We start from the raw sequence: 18,891 nt of genomic DNA on the forward strand, positions 1-18,891 counted from the left end.
ATTCAATATTATCATGGACTAACACACACACTGCAGTTCTCCAGTAATTTTCTGGAGGCGTGCACTTAATTTTCCAGACAAAACAGAAACAATCAATAGTTACCTTTCTATTGTTTCTCAATTTTGCCAAAATTAAGTTTTCCCACAATGCAGATTCCCAAGCTTTTGGCAAGGAGCCCCTAATCCATTCTATTAGTATTTAATAACTGACACGCCATAGACATACCCTACATTTTACTATGAATACTTGTGAAATTGTCAATTCGTTTTTGTTTTATTATAGTTGGTAACACGGATTTATTGTTTTGCGATTTTTAATGAAAAATATATGGTGTTTGTCCTAAATAAAGAGAATTTTTATTTTGCACCCATTATTTAAATGGTTTTCTTTTTTTTAATAAACCTCCCATAATTATTGCAATTTTTTTCCCCAAAAAAATGCTGCGGATTGCTGTTTGTTATTAGGGGCACATGGCATGGCATATACTTTAGCATACACATATAAAAATGTTTTAGGTATACAGTTTTTGACAAATTGCCGGGGGCTTGCCATGTCCAGCGGCCAAAATCAAATCAAATTAAATTTGTGCCAACAAAAAAGTGCAGAAAAAAGGGAAACAGGAAATTTGGGCTGGATGGGGGCGGAATTGTTTCGTTTGCATGGAAATTGCTGTGAGAGATTTTCAATTTTCCTGGAGGAAAGAAAAGGGAAATAAGAAAGAAGTAAAGTGAAGTGAACAAGTTCCTTGACAGCCGCTTGCTGTTGCGGACTCATAAATCAAAAAGTTTTTGACAAATTGCACATTAAAGACGCCTTTGATTCAATTAAATAGAATTTGAATTAAATTATAAGGCTAGCTGCCCTTGAAAATGCGCCAAAAATAAACCAGAATGTGAACGAGATAAGCAGACAAAGTTGAAACCGGTTTGAGCCGAAAGGCAAGCTTTAAAAATATTATAATACTTTACAACGTCCAATATATTTTATGAGACATGGCTAAGGAACCGAAATGACGGCGAAGAATCACCAGCAGATAAATGCAGAAAGTTGGCCAAAATAGCAAGAAATCCAAGTCATCAACAGCAGATGCGCCAGCCATGGAAAATCTCATTATAAATGACCCTGTTTAAATTTCACGAAAGGTATCATCAAGTAAATGAGCAAAAGGCCAAAGAACACTGGAATGAGGAGGAAGAAAACAAATTCTTTAATTAAAAAATATATATACAAATATTTTCAGTTACTAAACCAATGAACTTCGATCACCCCTTGCACAAACAAACTCCGATGCAAATACCCATTAGCACATTTACGAGCGTGATTATAAAGATTTTAACAATCCTGCACTTGAGCTCCTCACGCTTCACAATCATGTATTCATTTACCGATTTTCATCATCTTTCGGGTATTATATTATGCACTTTAACCCCTTGGTGGGTTACAAGCAAACTGAATTTGTGTCTTGGCATTTATTTAAATTGAGTGAAATTAAAATTAGTTTCAATCTTTGGCATGTATTGATGGCATATTTATTCGACTTAAAATATGTGATGATAAAAGAAAATTTAATAAACACATGATTTAATGAACTAGTTTAGTAATAAAAAACAAATTAAAAACGTATTTTCTTTAATGAACAATAAAGCATGTATAAGCAAATCTGCAGGAATTTAACGAAGGCAACGCTGCGTATGAGTAATGCTCAACTTCATTGAATTCATTACTTAAGTAATTAAAGTAGTCTAAATGTCCAAAAGCATTGTTTTCCGCTTAGAGATTTTAAAGCTTCAATTAGTTTCACAATTATTTGAGCTACACAGCGTTTAATTAATATACAAAGGCTTGATATTTGTCCCAAACTCAAGGGTTAAGCTGCAGCTTCGACTGTTTATTATTGGCCCTCCTCCAAAGCAGCCGCCTCAAAAGCCGGCTTATTTGCCGTTCGTGGCGCATAACGGTATTGTAGCCATATATATATATATATGTATATAGTGTATTCCTGATGGCCAAAGTGCAGCTGACGATGACGACGATGATGATGATTCAGTCAACTTGAAATCAGCAGCAGCGAGAAAGAGAACCAGAACGAGAACGCCCTTGATTCGTATAAATACAAGTCCGGGCCTTTTGGCAGCGTGCAAAAGGCAAGGAAAGGCGCCCGCAGACATGTCATCAAACAGAATCCGGCCGGAGTGGTTGCTGCTGCTGGCGGCGACACTAATCCCGATGCTGCAGGCCGGGATAGTTAGGGATCAGGATCCGGATCCGGATCCGGACACCACCATTGCTAGCACAGACCTGGACTTGGGCCAAAGCCCCTATACAGAGCAGCTAGAAACGAAATCCGAGTCGCAAAAGGAGCCCTCTGTTCAAGTGGATGGCCGACGCATCGACTGTAAATTGACTTTCGATGCGGCGACAATGGACTCGTTAGGTTGCCACAATGAGGGGGCGTGGCATCGGGCTGGTAATAAGCCGGTGGAGAAGCCACTGCAAAATCCGGACTGGCAGCAACAGCAACAGCAGCAACAGCATCGTCACTTGAAGTCCCCGGACAGCCAGCCCATCTATGAATTACAATTGGTTGTTTGGCCCACTGACATCGAGGATGGTGATGACTTTGGTCCGCCGCTGACCACCACAACAACAACAACAGATGGCACCACAACTAGCAGCAGCAGCAGCAGCAGCACCACCACCACCACCACCACCACCCCAAAACCCATCCAAGTTGGGACACCTATTGAGCAAATATGGCCATTGTACGAGGATCAATTGGTCGTATTTCCGCAAATGGACTTTGAAGAGGAGAATCTTGATTATTTCTTCGACGAAGTGGCACCACCCACATCAGCATCAACTACACGACCTGCAACCACCAGCCATCCCACGGGCACGCCCACACCCACGCCCATTTATGTTGTGCAAAACTATCACGTCATACACCCCAATGGCACCGAGGAATACAAGTAAGTTGGCTCAAACTAATTAATTAAAATATATGCCGGTCACAAGCAATTAAATCGAATTTGGGCTCCCAAAAGTTTCACCAATGATTTGTGGATATTAAGTACATTTTAAAAATGGTCAGGATACAATTTATTTAAAACTTTTATTTTGCATATGGAAAATAATTTTTCAATGCTTATGAAAAACTTAACAAATAATATATCCTATAACCAATCTTATACAAAACTTAACTCAATGATTTTTCTAGATCCATTTAAATAGCATTTAATAAATTAATGATTTTTGGCTTAGAAATTTGAAATAACTTCAAAAACTTGTATTTTAAAATCCATTTTAGAGTACCCACTTCAATAAAATCCCTCTAAAGTAAATTAAAACTTTAAATGTAAGCAGTTTTAACATTTTTGTAAGCCAATATGCTTTAAATTTTTCACAATCCACTATTTTGTTAGGAATAAAATTATATTTAGTCCATTAAAAATGTATGCTAATAGGATACTTTAAAATGTTTTCTATACCCCAGATTAGTGATGAGCAACGGTCTGGTGAACTACAAGAAGTTGTACACCAAGAAAGTGGGTGACCAGGTGATCAACGTGCAGGAGGGCTACAATTCAGTGCCCATTCCCGGGCCCAAGAATCAAATCCAGACGCAGTACTACATTGCCGACGAGCGGGGCTACAATGTCTACAGAAGTGAGTTGTCTGTCCAGAGTTGCCATCAATAGTGATTGTATATTCCATTTATCCCCCCCCCACACACATTTCTTTCGCCCCCAGTCGAGCTCCACTATCACCAGCCAGGGTTGCCCAAACATTTGCATTACAAAGCCACAAAAGCGACCAATATGTGAAAGAGGATGAACAGGCTTTTGAAGCGGTGGGCACAGTGGTCCTCAAGCAATGGATAATCATACTAGATATAGAGTATAGTTTTTTTTTCTTTTTTTTATAACTTATATAAGCTGATCTAGTTTTGAATAAATTTTGGAAAAAAGGTGGCATTTTTATTGGCTAATTTATTTTGATATATTTAAACTCCTATTACCATTATTATTAAAGGTTTCCAGCAGTAGAACAAAAAAAGAAAAACAAATTATATATATATTTTTATGAAATATTACTTAAGAAATATTTTTTTAACTGTAGTGGCAGTTTGTAGGCAGGGTTTGAATTTGAATATATACGTTCATTTGTAAATTTTTTTAAATAAAAATCTCTGTATTAAAATAGTTTATGAATAAATCTTTTGACCCAATGTTTACTTTGCCTGCTCTGCGGCAAACGAATGGCGAAATAAAATGTAATGCCCGCAAAATGATTTGCTGTATTTTTTGTGTTTGTTTGTCGTTCGTGGTGTTATATACATACATTATTTTTTGTTGCTGTTTTTGCTACTGTTGGCAGGTCTGATCTGTTCGTATTTTGTTTTTCCACTATTTTTATTTTTTACCAGATTTTGCAAACATTGAATGCTGTTGTTGTTGTTGTTGTTGTTTTGCTTGATTCCTATTCTATTTGCTGTTGCTTTCTCAATCGTAGTGTTGCTGATTGCCATCTTTGGTTGCTGTTGCTGTTGCTGCTGTTCATGTTGCTGCTGAACTGAAAGAAAAGTTTTAAAATATTTTAAACTAAATTCCATGTTGTTAAATATAGAATGCAAATTAGTTTAGAATTTTGGTTTATTAACTATAGATATTTTATTTAATTTGTTGATTGATAACATAACACCAAATAATATAATTTGATTAATACATTTTGAAATATGACTTGATTTCATTTATATGGTTTAATATTTCAAAGCACACATAAAATGTCCTATAATTTGTAAGCATGCTATTTTTTTGAAATCAGCTCAAATATTAAATCGATTTTGGTTTTTCTGTGTGCCTGCTGTTGTCCCACTTGAAAACCCCTGGGCAGTGGGGTGTTAAGGGCAGGGGCATGGATGATGCTGATGATGCCATTTAGATGCATATCAAAGCATTTCACTTTTGCCCAATCCTTTTGGCATTTTTGCATATGTATAGTATTTATTTATTTATTTATTTACTTTTTGCCTTCTGCTGCTGCTGCTACTGCTGCTGCTGCCAATGTCTTTGTTGTTTCTTTCAATTGTAGTTTATGGCCTGCCTTTCCCTCAATTTGCCCCGCCCCATATGCCACCGAATTCTCCCTGTTTGTTGTTTATGCCACAAAGTTTTCTTGGTCCTTGGGCGACAGCCTGTTGGCAGCTGTGCAAAGTTTTTTGGGTCTTGGCTTATGATTATTTAAAGCCTGGTTCGAACCCAACTTTATAGGCCTGTGCCGATGCCAATGATTTTCCCTGAATGTGTAAATTAAAAAACTATGGGCTTCGGGGTCTGGCAATTAAATTGAACACGAATTTTCCATTCTTATCAAGTGTAACTGTTTCACCTCATTTGCTGCAAACTGAGAAGTGCGGAAAAGTCTCGCCAGTGCTGCCATTTTGTCGTTTTTTTTGGATAGATTTGTTCCTTGTTCTCCTATCTTATTTCTTTACATGCCAAAATAGTTTAGTTTTAATAAAGATTATATTTTATAGTTACAATTTTATTTATACAATATTTATTTCAGATCATCACTATCTTGCCTGCAAATAAAGAAATAACTATTTGGCAAGCAACTCGCACATTAAATGTGGGCATGGGCATCCATGTCTGAACCAACTTGGCCTTCTTTTTGTCTAATTTTAACCTGGTTTCGGTTTGGGGTTACTTTTCAGTTTGCAGCTCGTATATCCTTTCCGTGTCGACTTGGTCTTCTTGGTCGCTTCTTTTACGGCCTTTGTAATTATCACTTTAATGAACTTTGCTAGTTTGATAGCGAACCTTTGCCAAAAGGTAGCAATGTGGCAAGGTAGCAATGAGCGAGATGGCTATCCCCTGGGAGAGAGAGATGGCTATATGGGGACAGAGGGAGAGGGGGCGATTGCAAGGACGCTACGTGCACAACCGGCTTTCCGCTTCCAGCGTATTGTGTGCCTTTGGTTTTTATTAAGGAATAAAATTAGTGAGCGCGTGCCGGGAACGCCAAAAATGCCAGTTGCAGTTCCTCCTTTGCTCTCCTTCGTCCTTCGTCCTTCGTCCTCCGTCCCTCATTTCCATCCCCTTCTGGGCGTAAAGGAAACGGAAGCAATGGCGAAAGTCTCAGAAGCACAGAAAGAAACCAGCGTAAATGGCCGTTTCGTTAACTAACTAATGGCCTCCATGCTTTTTTGCTTTTAAGCAGTTATATCTTGGTTAAACATTTTTTTTTTAATTTCTAACAATGAATATGGGATGTTTAAGGTTTATGTATTTTTAAATAAACGGCTAAATAAGTTTATTTATTTATTTGTTTATTTATTTATTGGATCATTGGATATTTCAAAAAATCCTAATCTGGCTATTTTATATCTAATTTATTCAAAGTTATAAAAATATTTTGTAATAGATTTTTATATTTCTTTTAAATCCATTTTTAAGTTCTTAGTGATATTTCCTGTAAGATTTGACATAAGCGTTGATTTCGCTTGCTAAAAAAAAACAAAAACTAGGCTTTAAGTTCCAAATTTATTAACACGAATTGTATATATGATTAAAGTAACAGAAGCCAAAAGCAGTTTATTTGTTAATTTTTAAAGTGTAAACATCATACAAAAATGTTTCCTAGCTAAATGAGTATGTGAGTGTACTTTTCCTGATGCATTATTTATTTAAGTGCATTTCAAGCAGAATGAGTTTAAGTTGAGGCAGAGGAACAGTGACTGCAACAGAGGCCGAAAGTTATGCGAAGCGAATGTGCGCAAAATAATGCAAGATAAACGCGCCAATTTCCAGAAGATCCGAAATAAGAACAACTTTCGTAGGCGAAAGAAATGTTGGGCCAAGTGGGGTTTAATGGGGGAAAGAAAATGTATTAAGGCACCGACAAAAAAATGTATAAACTATTTTAGTTAGCCAATTAATAATGAATAAATGGGTCAAACAACGTTTATTTTTATTCGAAGATAAATACTTGCAAAATGGTTACAATGGCTGTTAAACAAGTTTAAATTCAGGCAAATTTTAGTAGTCAAATAAAGTATATTCTAATTTTTGTATTTATTATATTCATTATTAATGTACAAAACATAAGCACATGAAAAACTTTGTAAACATTAATTAGCTTAGTTGGATTTTTATACATATTTGTCCAATTATTAATTTTAATTTGTGGACTTTGATTAAAAATAGATAAATTGTATTGATTGACTGATCATATTGCCACAAATTGTTTGGCTTACTCCCAATGTGTAATTAATATCCTGGGCAGACATGCTTAAATGTATATTTCCACAGCTTGTCACAACCTGAATTTGTTATGTCCACAAACTAAATGTGTTAAATGTATCAATATAATATGATACAATTGTTGTGCACTTGTGAACTCTCGAAAAATGAATGAAATAATTAATTAACGCCCAATTACACAAGGATCACACTTCAATCCCCCGAATGCAACATTACACCGCGGCAACCAAAAAGCGAAAAACCCCAGAAGTGTGAGTGTGAGTGTGAGTGTGACTGTGCGAAATGGGAAAGGCCGGAAAAGCGGTCGAGCAATGAAAATGGTCGAGCTGCGAAAATACAAATTGAAATGCAGCAAGTCGCCTTCCTTGTCGCGGTTTATTTTCCAGCACCACGGCAATTAATCATAAAAGCAGATTTTAACACGAGCTGACTGTATGCCATGTGCGTATTGTATATGTGCCATAAATGCCCATCCCCATGACCATGCAAATATGGATGTCCTTTTTCCTTCGCCTCGAACACATGAAATATGCAAAATATCTTGTAATGTGTTTATCAATGTGTGCGGATGGCGATGGAACATGTTTCGGGCAGTGTTCCGGACTCGGCGACTCAGTTCCAGACGATTCCTGCCTGGGCCTGCAAATAAATTCATTGAATTAACAAATAGCTTCGTGTTCATTTTAAACCAAAGAGGAACAAAGGCAAAACACGAAAAAGTTACGCCTGTTTACGGCAAAAATGGCAAAAATGGCAAAACGAAAAAACCAAGCGAGTGTGCATTTTTATTTTAAACGTTTTTATACAGATGTATGTATATATGTATGTACTATATTATTATCCACGACTCACCTGGATATTCTGGTCAGGGCAAATACTCTTAGCGGATTTTCGTTTAAAAATTTAAATAAAATCCCCAGTTGTTTTGCGGCTGAATGTTCCCTTCGCTTTTATTGTGTTTGCTGCACTGGTTAACAACGTTTTTTTTCGGCCAAAGCGAAAAATAATTGCTGAAACTTCATTTAATATATGAGCAAAACTGCGTGTCCGAATTCAGTTTCACCTCAGTACCTCTCTTAATTGTGTTGACAAGCAGCAATTAGTGCGTTCTTTAAATATTTATGAGCGAACTTTTTTAGTTAAATCAGTGCCAGATGTTTTTAAAGCTTTAAGCGATCGATTAATGGTAATTAATACATTTATTTGCAGTTAGGGTGATCCAAGAAGACTAACCATTATTTTATATGTGAGAAAAAATGATTTAAATGTGATAAAATATTTGATATTAAATTTGCAGAGCTTGAACTACCAAATGGCCATAAATACCCCCAAATGCAATCATGAACTGTTGAACACCAATTCAATTTGGAATGTTAATTCGCGGCCAGAAACTCGCCCGCAATTCCTGATGAATTTAATCTGGCCCAATAAGGTAATTCCACTTACAAAGCTCGCAAAAAAAAAGGGGGAAATGTGCGAGTTCAGAGCATAATTTGCGGCGTGCATGCTAAAATAATGAATTTCCACTTGCATAAACAAAGGAGTGTGGCGGGCGAGGCGCAAGGAGTTAGTTAGACAACTTGCGCCTGGCAATTTCATTAGAGGTGTTAAAAAACGGAATTAAATAAAAGAAAAACTCTCACGAAGAAATGCAATTTACTTCATAATTTGCCTAGGGTTGCAGTGAAAATTCTAATAAAACGCTTTTCACTTTACAATTTATCGTATTTTATAGATGCTCGTTATGTTTTACCTGGAAGCAAAGTACCTTTGATTATACTCTCAACGTTTCTGTTTGTTTGTTTTTTTATTTGGTCATATTTTCGTTTTTAATGAACTGCTTTCTGGTTCATTTGACAGCGCTAAGCCAGCCCTATGCTAATTTCGTTTTCCCGTTTCGGTTGAATCCTTCTTGCGCGTTTTTTTGATGGCTAACTGGCAGTACGTCCTTTTTTGTTAGCCGGATCTCGCAGCCTTTTGCTGCGGTCGCTGATGAACTGCACACATCACCCGGCGCGACACGGCTTGGCATGGCTTGGCATGGCTCGGCACCCAGCGGCAAACAACGGCCATGTCCTTTTAGCACACCCTGCCCACACACCTGCCATGTGTCCTGCGTCCTTTGGGCATCCCCAACCCCCCACTCGTGGAGTAAGTGCCTACCTCTCCCCCCCACCCGCTAAACGCGACTTTCGCTGCTTAAAAGCCATTTTTGCATTTTATATTTAATTTTTTCGCCGACGCCCCCTCAACGGGTGTGCCGCAATGCTTATCCCTTTTCCATACCCTCTAAAAAAGGTGTTCCATACATAGCATGCGTCTTGGTTTTCAGGAACTTATGCCTTATTTGAAAATATAATACCGACTGCAAAACATTTGATTGTTATTTTCTTACATTAACATATGATTTTAAAGTTATAAATAAGTTGCTTAAATTGAAAATGTTAAATCCTAATGATATTAAGTATTAAAAACCTTTGGCTAAATTCCAAAACTACATTTATTATATTATATATATAAATATAGCTTAAATATTCTTCGAAAATTGGTTGAAACCATCATGAAACCATAAATTATCAATATCAATCGACTTCCACTGGTTTTTTCGACCTCCTTATAGGGTATTTCCCTCTTTGAGCAGGCTTAGTTAGTCCTTGGTCCTCGCTCATTTTTCGGTGTCCTTTCCACCTCTGTTTATTCTTCATCCTTTGGCTTTGGTTTACATTTTTTGTGACGCTGTTTTCACTGTTTGTTGCTGTTGCCGCAGCATGCAAACATTTTGTAGCCGCTTCCTGGGATACGGCGAAAAAAGGAGGTCCATGTCCTAGTTAAACTTTGCCTGCTTTGTCACATTTGTAATATTTATTGCCTTTTGATTATATTTCGGGGCCGAGCCGGAAAAAATATTTATTTCTTTTTGCAAGGCATTTAAGATTTGGGTGATGTGAATTTAATGGAAACACAGAGCGGGATATATGGCATTGACATTGAAATGACGGGTTGTGGTAATTTTTTTTAGGTTTCCTCGCCCTTTAATCGAAACGAAGTTCTGGAAGACTGTTTTTTACCATTTATCCGATTTCCCTTCACTTAGTTACTGGCTGGATTTTGCTCTCTTTAATAAGCGTCAAAGTTAACAAAGTTGCAACTTAACTTTTTCCCTTGTATTTGGCTTTATTCCTTTCTTATTTTCCATTTCATTGCCCCTCGCCCCAATCCATTTTCCCGGCTTTTCCCGGAGAAGATTTGTAAAGTTTCATTGATAATTTTAACGACTCCCAGCTACATGTGTCCGTTCGTCGGCAAGTCGCAAAGTCGGGAAGTCGGAAAGTCGGAGTTGTGGAGGGGATTTCGGGGGGGATTGCCGGTTCGTGTTGAACTGCAAAGGCTCTTTAAGTACTTCCCAGAAGTTGGTTTTATTGTGTTTCTCGTACAATAATTCACGGACTGAGCAATCCAGCTGAGAGAAAGGCACTCTAATTACTAGGGATTTTAAATAAACTCCCTTGGCGTGTGCACGAATTTAAATGTTAGTTAGTTAGTTTCTCAAAGCAAATTTCTCTTTTAGTTTTTAATGATTAATTAACTCTTCTTGTTCAACTACTCATTTGTCTTTGTATATGCAAGCTATTATAAAGGAATTTGTAATACAAAATATTCAATAGAATAGTTACTAAAAATAACTGCATTGAAGTGGCTCTTAATTTTAATTAAATATGGATTTTTTTGTAATATATAAAGGTAGGTATATTTAAATGAAACTTAAACTAAGAGAATCAGTTTATTTACTTACCTAGCTAATTTTGCTCTGTTCATTTTTGTTTACTTATTTCATGGTTTTTTCTTTGGATTTATCTTAAGTTCTGTGTAGCTGAGCTCCACAATGGGAACAGTGGCAAGCCATTGAGTCAAGTGTCGAAGGCCAAGAACCACCTGCCCAGCTCAACCACTTTTCCTCCCATTTTCCACCCACTTTTCACATTTACCAACGCCTTTTCTTCAGCTTACCAAAACCGCGAGGCAAGTATTGCTTTCATGGCAGCCAAAAGCTTTCGCTTATGCAATTTCCTTTTTAATCCAATTTTTTTTTTTCATTAGCAAAATATTCTCCGGTTTAAGCCCTTAGTTTTATTTTTCTCTGTTGCAAACTTGTGGCTGCCTTTTTTTTCTCGCATTTCATAATTTTTCTTATGCAACACTTGAGTTAATCTGATTTGAAATCAATTTCAATTTTATGTGCGCACAAATCATGCTTTATTTTCGGGGGTCTGCAATTAAGCTGGTCCATTGCAATCCCATCTCAAGATGATTTTTTATGGCCTTTTATGTTTTATGGCTTAATAGTCGGCCCACAAAAAGGTGCCAGTTGAATTAATTCTGCAAGTCAGTCGAGCGTTGAACTCGTTTCCCAGGTATCCTGTCGGCACTTAATAAATTTATGATGAACCTTCGTACACTCGAGAGTTCAGAATTTGGGATTCCATTCCATTCCGCATCATCCCATTTCATTTCAATTCGTTCCTGCACTGAGGAAAAAAATTGTGTCATACTGGACATTGTTGGAAATTGTCTCTTTGCAATGGTACCGTCACAAAAAATATTCATTTTGTTCCCATATATAGCTTCGCAATAAATATAATATATAAAAAAAACAGCAATCTATATTTAAGAGTAATTTAAGAGGAATATGTCTTATGTATATTGAAAAGATTATATATTCTACACCAAACTATAAATTGAATGAACAGAATGTATTTTTTCTTATACTAATATTCTGTAGTATTTTATTATACATTTAGAACAATTTATTATTATTTGTTCCCCTTATCTATTTGCTATTTTTTTATTTTTTAAGCAACTTAAGAAATAAAATAAAATGAATTAATTGCTTAGCTGTTTCTTTCAGTGTGCTGGACATTGTCTTGTTTTTGGTTTGGTTTCGTTTTCGTTTCTTAATTGCCTGCGCCCGAGAACCTCGCCAAAAATGTGTTAAAAATGCAAAAATGCAAAAATATGACCAGATATCCAATATACATATATATATATATGTATAGTGTGTGAACCCCAGGTTGGCGAGGGGGTGCCCTGCACTTGTATGTTTTATTGCCCGAAACGCTTTGTGGTAAATTTATTGCCAAATTGTCGGCGACTTTCGAAAAAACGCGAAATCTTCGCAGCCAAAAAACAAACCCAAAAAACAAAAATACTCGTAAGGCGCAGAGGGGCGTAGACCATAAAAAAAACGCAAAACAGCCACAAACAACTCGAAACATCTTCAATAATAAATTCATAATTTTCGCTTTGCTTTGCCTTAATAAATTTTTATTATTTTTTAATTCCATTTCAATGAACAGAAAAAAAATCATAATAATATAATACGAGTAGTCGGGGCACAAAAATTAAAAAAAAGGAAGGGTGAAAAAAAAAAAACGATGGAAGGAGCCATAATAATAATAATGAGGATGGTGTGCAATTACGGGGTATCAGTAGCGGCCCCTGCGATTCGTCCCCGCCCCCCGGGGCGTTGTCGTCGTTATGGAGGGGCTTGGGCTTCCATGGACCTCCGACCGGGATTGGTATTGAGATTGGGAATTGGAGCTAGAGCTGGAGCTGGAGCTGGCAGTGGACTCAGGATCGGACCTGGCCATGGGCACCTCGATGGAGCGCGGCAGGTTGGGATACACTTGCGGCGTGATCGCTGTGGGCGGTACAAAATAATACGAATTAATATAAACCAGATTGCCCATCTCTGGGTTAAGGTTAGGAATAATCGTTGGGTGTCGTCTGCATGTCTTGTTAATTTTTGCCGAAGGAGTTTCGTTAAAGGGTAGGCCGTTTACATTAATCATTTTAGTTGTGGTCAATAAAGGCCATGATAATTGGGTCCAGTTAAATGATGTGCATTTTTAGCTGACAAAATTTTTTCAAGTGGCTAACTTTTAAATTATTAATTTCAAAGATATTTATTTCATTTAACCATGTGTTTAAATATTTATTGCCAATCAAACAATTATTCGTTTATTGATCCTAAATGAAAAAATGTTATTGAGCATATTAAATGGTGATTTTAATTCAAAATTACATTGTTACATTTAGGATACGTAAAATTAAAATGCTCACTTAAAAGATTTGGTATTGGATTTTAAGAGAGTTTTATTTATTGTTTGTTAAAACGGCTTTGATTGCTTGCTTTTGAAATGTCTTTAATTGTAGCAGAATAAGGAAACAATTAATTTTTAAATTAACCTAATGAATTGCATCTAGCTTTCAAACTTTGAAGGAACATCACATTTATTTTAATAACTGTATCTTTTGGCTTTTTTTTGTTAAATTTGTAATCACTTTTTGTTCACTTCCTAGTCTTGTGAAAACCTAAAATCGATAGACAAATGCCGATTGTACTTACACTGATTTTGCCGATAGCCAAATTGATCGGCATTGTAGAATACGGTGATGTATCGGCCGTCGGTCATGCGATACGAGTAATAGCCCACGACCATCAGGGTCTTGACCTCGTTAATCTTGGCGAAATATCCGCGCTCGTAACGCGCCGTTCCGTCGTCCAACTCGAATCGATACTCGTAGCTGCCATCGGGGTATCGGTTATCGAATCGATCCAATAATCGCACACTTCGCACCGCCTCCCTCTCCTTTTCGCTTTCCCTGATCTGCTGGCCGGAAGTAAGGGTGGCGCTCAGCAAGAAGATAGAGAGCAGGAACAGACCGGAAGTGGCCATTTTAATGTGTGAGCGTGTGATATTTGGATGGTGTGTGATGATATATGGGGTGGGGTGTGTATGGGGTGCTTGGGTTTTTGGAGGTTGCGTGTGTGTGCTGTCGCGTGTTGTTTTGTTAACAGTTTAATTCGGAAACTGTGTAACTTTGGCTTTTTATAGTCGCCATCGGAGGCAGCGACGCGAGCAGAGAAGTCGACTTTGGCTGCGGCAGCGAATATCTTCAGCCTGAGCGGGATATCCAAAGGGGTGACAGAGAGCCAAATACACAGGTAAAAAAGGATTGACCTTTTTTTATTGAGTATAATCTGTTTTTCAAATTAACCAAAAAGTATAGTGCTGACACATCAAGGAATTGCAGTAATTTCTATTAACGAACTACCCTTTGCCGAAACTTATATGATGTTTCCAAACAACATTTTACATTTTTATAAACTATTTTTTTTGCTAATTTACAAAATAAGTAATCAGACAAGGATCCAAATTTGAAGAATCGAATTTTTGAACTATTATTTTAAATTAAAATATGTTGTTCCGTTGGTTTAGTTAATAATTATAGTATTATTTCAATGTAAAGATATTTTGTAGGCCTTAAATTGTAAGTAGAAGTCCAGAAAATAGCAGAATTTCGCTCAGTGTATGTACATCTCTCTGAGCCATTGCCGTCAAAAATTCTCAACGCTTAATCATACGAAAAAAATCTTAATTTCATCTACTTACACACATGCTTATCGGTGTGCCCTGCTCAATGGGTAAAAGGGGCGGAAGGGGCGAATGGGGGCGGGGTAGGGGCTGGACAGGTTGCTAACTGGGCAATTTGGTTGCGCCTCTTTTGTGTGTTTGCTTTTGGCGCTATTCGCACGGCCGCCAAATTGCGCACAATGGGTTAGGAGGGGTTCGGCAGATGTAGGGGTATAAGGGGGTTGGAGGGGGTGGAAGGGCGTGGGGCTAAGCAATCACAGCTGAAAACTGATACAGCAGACATAATCGATTTGCTGCCAATTGATGGATGGCCAGGGAATAGCTACAAAGTGCCTTTAATGCTGCTTGTTCAAAATGGTACTTAACCATCTAATAAGTAAATTAAATGATCTCATTATGCGGCATACTGACAGATCTTGTTTAATTGTATCTTAAAGATACACATCAAATAATCAATTAGATTTTCAATAAATTTGTTACAATTTATTCTATATAATTATAGTCAACTAAACGTTTTCATTCATAAAAAACATTTCAAAATTTATTTTTATATTGTAATTTACAAAGTTAAGCAGACTTGGAAAGCCTTTAAACTCCATTCATTCTATTTGATATAAGCAATGCCTTCAATTTCATTTAATTACATGTTTTTTTTGTTTTTTAGTGGTTTTAATACATTTTTTTAAATTTTATATTTCTTTATTTTTTTTCGTTATTTATTGTTCGATATTTTTTGTTCCTTGATCAACACTGCTATATCAACATTTATGTTAATTACTTAAGAAAAAAGAAAGGGAATTATTAAAAAGTAAGTAAAATCAGGGAAGAAGTCAAGGTAATTTCAGCTGAAATCGAAATATAACCCATTGAACCCACTGTGCTGGGCAGTAGCTAAAAATACAACAGCTCTTGCACCCTACAATTTAGCCAGCCAGTACGTGCCGCCTGTCATCGCCGAACTCCAAGCTCAAAGCTCTAAACTTCAGGCTCTGAACTCCAGACTCCCGGCTCCCGGCTCCCGATTCCAGTTGCCAAAGCAGCGGATTCCGAGCGGGGAAGATGCAACACCAGAGGCGGAATGGGGGACCAGGAGCGGAATGAGGGAGGAGCGAACGAGGCGAGCGTCCTGTGGCCAATTAGGGCTAATTTATGATTTCAATCATTTCTTAATTGCATTTAATGTGCAGCGATTTAGCGAACACAGGACCGGGCAGCTGGGATATCTGCGATATCTGAAATGAGGGCCGGGGGCCATCGAGGGGCCACTTGGTCAGTCGGCCAAACTTAATGATGTGCAATTGAGCCGGGGACTGAGGGACCGAGGGACCGCAAAACTTATCGCATAATGCTGCTCGGGGGCAGCTGTCAATACGTCGACACGGACTTATCGCCATTTAATTAATTTCCGCACACCTCAAAGGTCACGCCAATGCATTGCGAAAAATATCAATAATACCATCTCTTGCTTGGATAGCATTTATGAGTTTATTTCATTTGTTGAGCCGCATTGTTTCGGCTTTTTCGTGGCATCCAGAGTAGATTTATGGCCAAGTCGCAGTGACGGAAACAGTGACAATCGCAGTCACAGTCGTTCCACTCGCCGGCTAAGTCATGCAGTCACGCAGTCACTCTGTCAGTTTGTCACTCTGTCAGTTTGTCGCCCTGTCAGTTTGTCACCCTGTCAGTCGGGGCCAAAAAGGCGCGCTAAACTTGCCAAAGTGGCAACAGCTACATCAGCACGCCAGCAACATCAGGCGGCACTGGCACTTCCTTCATCCTGCCGTAAACTGATTTATTTATAAACGTATTTTATCTCTGCCTGTGACAAAGCATTCATTTCACATTCTGGCCAGGCGAACAAAAGACGACGCTCAGACCCAGAAATTAAAATACAAAAGTAAAAAAGTACAAAAGTACAAAAGTGCAAGAGTGCAAAAGTACAAAAATGTTTGCCAAACTTGTTGCGCCCATCGGAGCACAGACAACAAATTTTTATATTCAAGGTAAACAAGCTAACGTTACATATAAATGTTTGAAAAATCACAACAAGTGTTTTGTTTTCGTTATCAAATAAATATATTTTCGGAAAACTATTTCGCTTATTTCATTTATTAACTAATATCCTAAGGCTACATATACAGACTTATATTTAATGCGTTTGACACAATGGCTTCAAGTATAAAAATTAAAAAAAAAAATTGAACGGAATACTTAAATATTAACAATGTAACATATAAAGTATTACAATTTAAGTAAAGGTTTACAATTTTGCTTATAAAGAAAACAAAAGCTTGTTAAGACAAAATAAATTGTCTGCAAAATGTTGATTGCGAATAATAATTGTAACTTTGAAAAAATTAAAAAGCATTTTGTGTTGTGTAGCAGCACAAGGAACAGTGGCTCAGAGGGGGAGGAGTAGTTGAGGTGCCTCATCAGCAAGGTCATTTGTTTTGTCTGTCGATGACAAAGACTGCGTCCGAAAAAGAATCAACAGCAGAAAAAGGAAGATGTTGCCGCTGTGCAGTCGTGACAGGAAGCGATTCCTGGTAGTGTTGCTGCTGCACCGAGAAAATAATCCAAGTTAATTTAAGATGCATTTTTTATAACAAAATTGTGTGTATGTTTTTTAAGCTTTTAATGTATTTAAATTACATTTCATTCGTACTTATACTTGTCGTTTTATACTCCCACCCTTAAAATATAACAAGCAAATCAATACTTTTTTCCCAGTGTGGCTTTCTGTGATGCTAAATGGTTGAGACAACAACGCTGTTTGTCATTACCGTGCGTTGGTTATTTTTGGGCAGGTTGCAGTTTCCCCCCAGCAACAGCAACAGCAAAGTCAACGGCAGCAACATCGCAGCCACGGCAGCAACATCGCAGCCACGGCAGCAACATCAATGGCCAAGGAGCAGCAGGAGGTGCCTCGGTTTGTCTTACTTTGTAGGTGTCAGCGTGGGGACCCTCGACATTCTGTTGACGACGTGCTGCAGTTTTCAACACACGGCCAACCAGCGGCACAGTGGGGCAAAATGGGAAAAAACTGGGATCTGTAAGTATTTGAAAACACTGATTTGTTAAACAAATTATGTATTTTTATTTAAATACATAAATGGTATAGCTAGCCAGCTGTTCAAAATAGCAACTCTTTTGACTTTGGGTCTTATTTTGGCAAAGTTACAGCAAAAAGTCTCTTCAGAAATAATTTTGTTTGAAAAATCACCAAAAATCCCAAAAAACACAATAAAAACTTGGTTTTTGTGTCAAAACCCTTGGAAACAATGGTCAAAATGTGGAATGCCATACACCGTTGAATTCGTAACAAAATTTCCAATCGAATGGCATTCTCAGCTAAAATTTGTTCAGATTTTCAAATTTCTGCAAAAAATGATGATGTACCCCCTTACAAAAAAGTCAGAAAATTGGACATATCTTAATTTTTTAAAAACGCGCTGTTCAAAATTCGGTTTTTTCGTCAAAACTAAATTAATTGTTTTCAATCGATCAGGGATGGATGGTATGGGTTGCCAGCTGTTCAAAATAGCAACTCTTTTGACTTTGGGTCTTATTTTGGCAAAGTTACAACAAAAAGACTCTTCAGAAATAATTTAGTTTGAAAAATTTTAAAAAACGCAAAAAAACACATTAAAAACTTGGTTTTTGTGTCAAAACCCTTGGAAACAATGGTCAAAATGTGGAATGCCATACACCGTTGAATTCGTAATAAAATTTCCAATCGAATGGCATTCACAGCTAAAATTTGTTCAGATTTTCAAATTTCTGCAAAAAATGATGATGTACCCCCTTACAAAAAAGTCAGAAATTTAGACATAAATAAATTGTTCAAAAAACGTTTTTCAGAATTCGGTTTTTGCGTCAAAGCTGAATAAATTGTTTTCAATCGATCAGGGATGGATGGTATGGGTTGCCAGCTGTTCAAAATAGCAACTCTTTTGACTTTGGGTCTTATTTTGGCAAAGTTACAACAAAAAGACTCTTCAGAAATAATTTAGTTTGAAAAATTTTAAAAAACGCAAAAAAACACATTAAAAACTTGGTTTTTGTGTCAAAACCCTGGGAAATAATGGTCAAAATGTGGAATGTCATACACCGTTGAATTCGTAATAAAATTTCCAATCGAATGGCATTCTCAGCTAAAATTTGTTCAGATTTTCAAATTTCTCCAAAA

At 37.2% G+C, this 18,891-nt stretch overlaps 2 protein-coding genes across 2 annotated transcripts; one reads left to right on the forward strand and one right to left on the reverse strand.

The window, feature by feature from the left end:
• The first annotated feature begins 2,158 nt into the window (after positions 1 to 2,158).
• Positions 2,159 to 3,871, forward strand: LOC108136415. Its single transcript, XM_017257522.2, has 3 exons — positions 2,159 to 2,970; positions 3,495 to 3,667; positions 3,752 to 3,871. The coding sequence occupies exons 1-3, from the start codon at positions 2,168 to 2,170 to the stop codon at positions 3,823 to 3,825; spliced, it is 1,050 nt and encodes a 349-aa protein (XP_017113011.1). The 5' UTR covers positions 2,159 to 2,167; the 3' UTR covers positions 3,826 to 3,871.
• An 8,778-nt stretch (positions 3,872 to 12,649) lies between these two features.
• On the reverse strand, positions 12,650 to 14,106 carry LOC108136413. The gene is made up of 2 exons (XM_017257519.2): positions 13,673 to 14,106; positions 12,650 to 12,964 (listed from the first exon to the last, which is right to left on the reverse strand). The coding sequence occupies exons 1-2, from the start codon at positions 14,001 to 14,003 to the stop codon at positions 12,750 to 12,752; spliced, it is 546 nt and encodes a 181-aa protein (XP_017113008.2). The 5' UTR covers positions 14,004 to 14,106; the 3' UTR covers positions 12,650 to 12,749.
• Between the last annotated feature and the right edge of the window lie 4,785 nt (positions 14,107 to 18,891).

Source organism: Drosophila elegans, unplaced genomic scaffold (assembly GCF_018152505.1).
Source record: "Drosophila elegans isolate 14027-0461.03 unplaced genomic scaffold, ASM1815250v1 contig_149, whole genome shotgun sequence".
NCBI lineage: Eukaryota > Metazoa > Arthropoda > Insecta > Diptera > Drosophilidae > Drosophila > Drosophila elegans.

Excerpts from the sequence above, each read along its gene's own strand:
- LOC108136413 (XM_017257519.2), bottom strand. The coding sequence starts at position 14,003 with ATGGCCACTTCCGGTCTGTTCCTGCTCTCTATCTTCTTGCTGAGCGCC. Across the intron at positions 12,965-13,672 it reads TGGCTATCGGCAAAATCAGT|CGATCACGCCGCAAGTGTAT; the intron begins GTAAGTACAATC and ends TACCGCCCACAG.
- LOC108136415 (XM_017257522.2), top strand. The coding sequence starts at position 2,168 with ATGTCATCAAACAGAATCCGGCCGGAGTGGTTGCTGCTGCTGGCGGCG. Across the intron at positions 2,971-3,494 it reads AATGGCACCGAGGAATACAA|ATTAGTGATGAGCAACGGTC; the intron begins GTAAGTTGGCTC and ends TCTATACCCCAG. Across the intron at positions 3,668-3,751 it reads GGGCTACAATGTCTACAGAA|TCGAGCTCCACTATCACCAG; the intron begins GTGAGTTGTCTG and ends TTTCGCCCCCAG.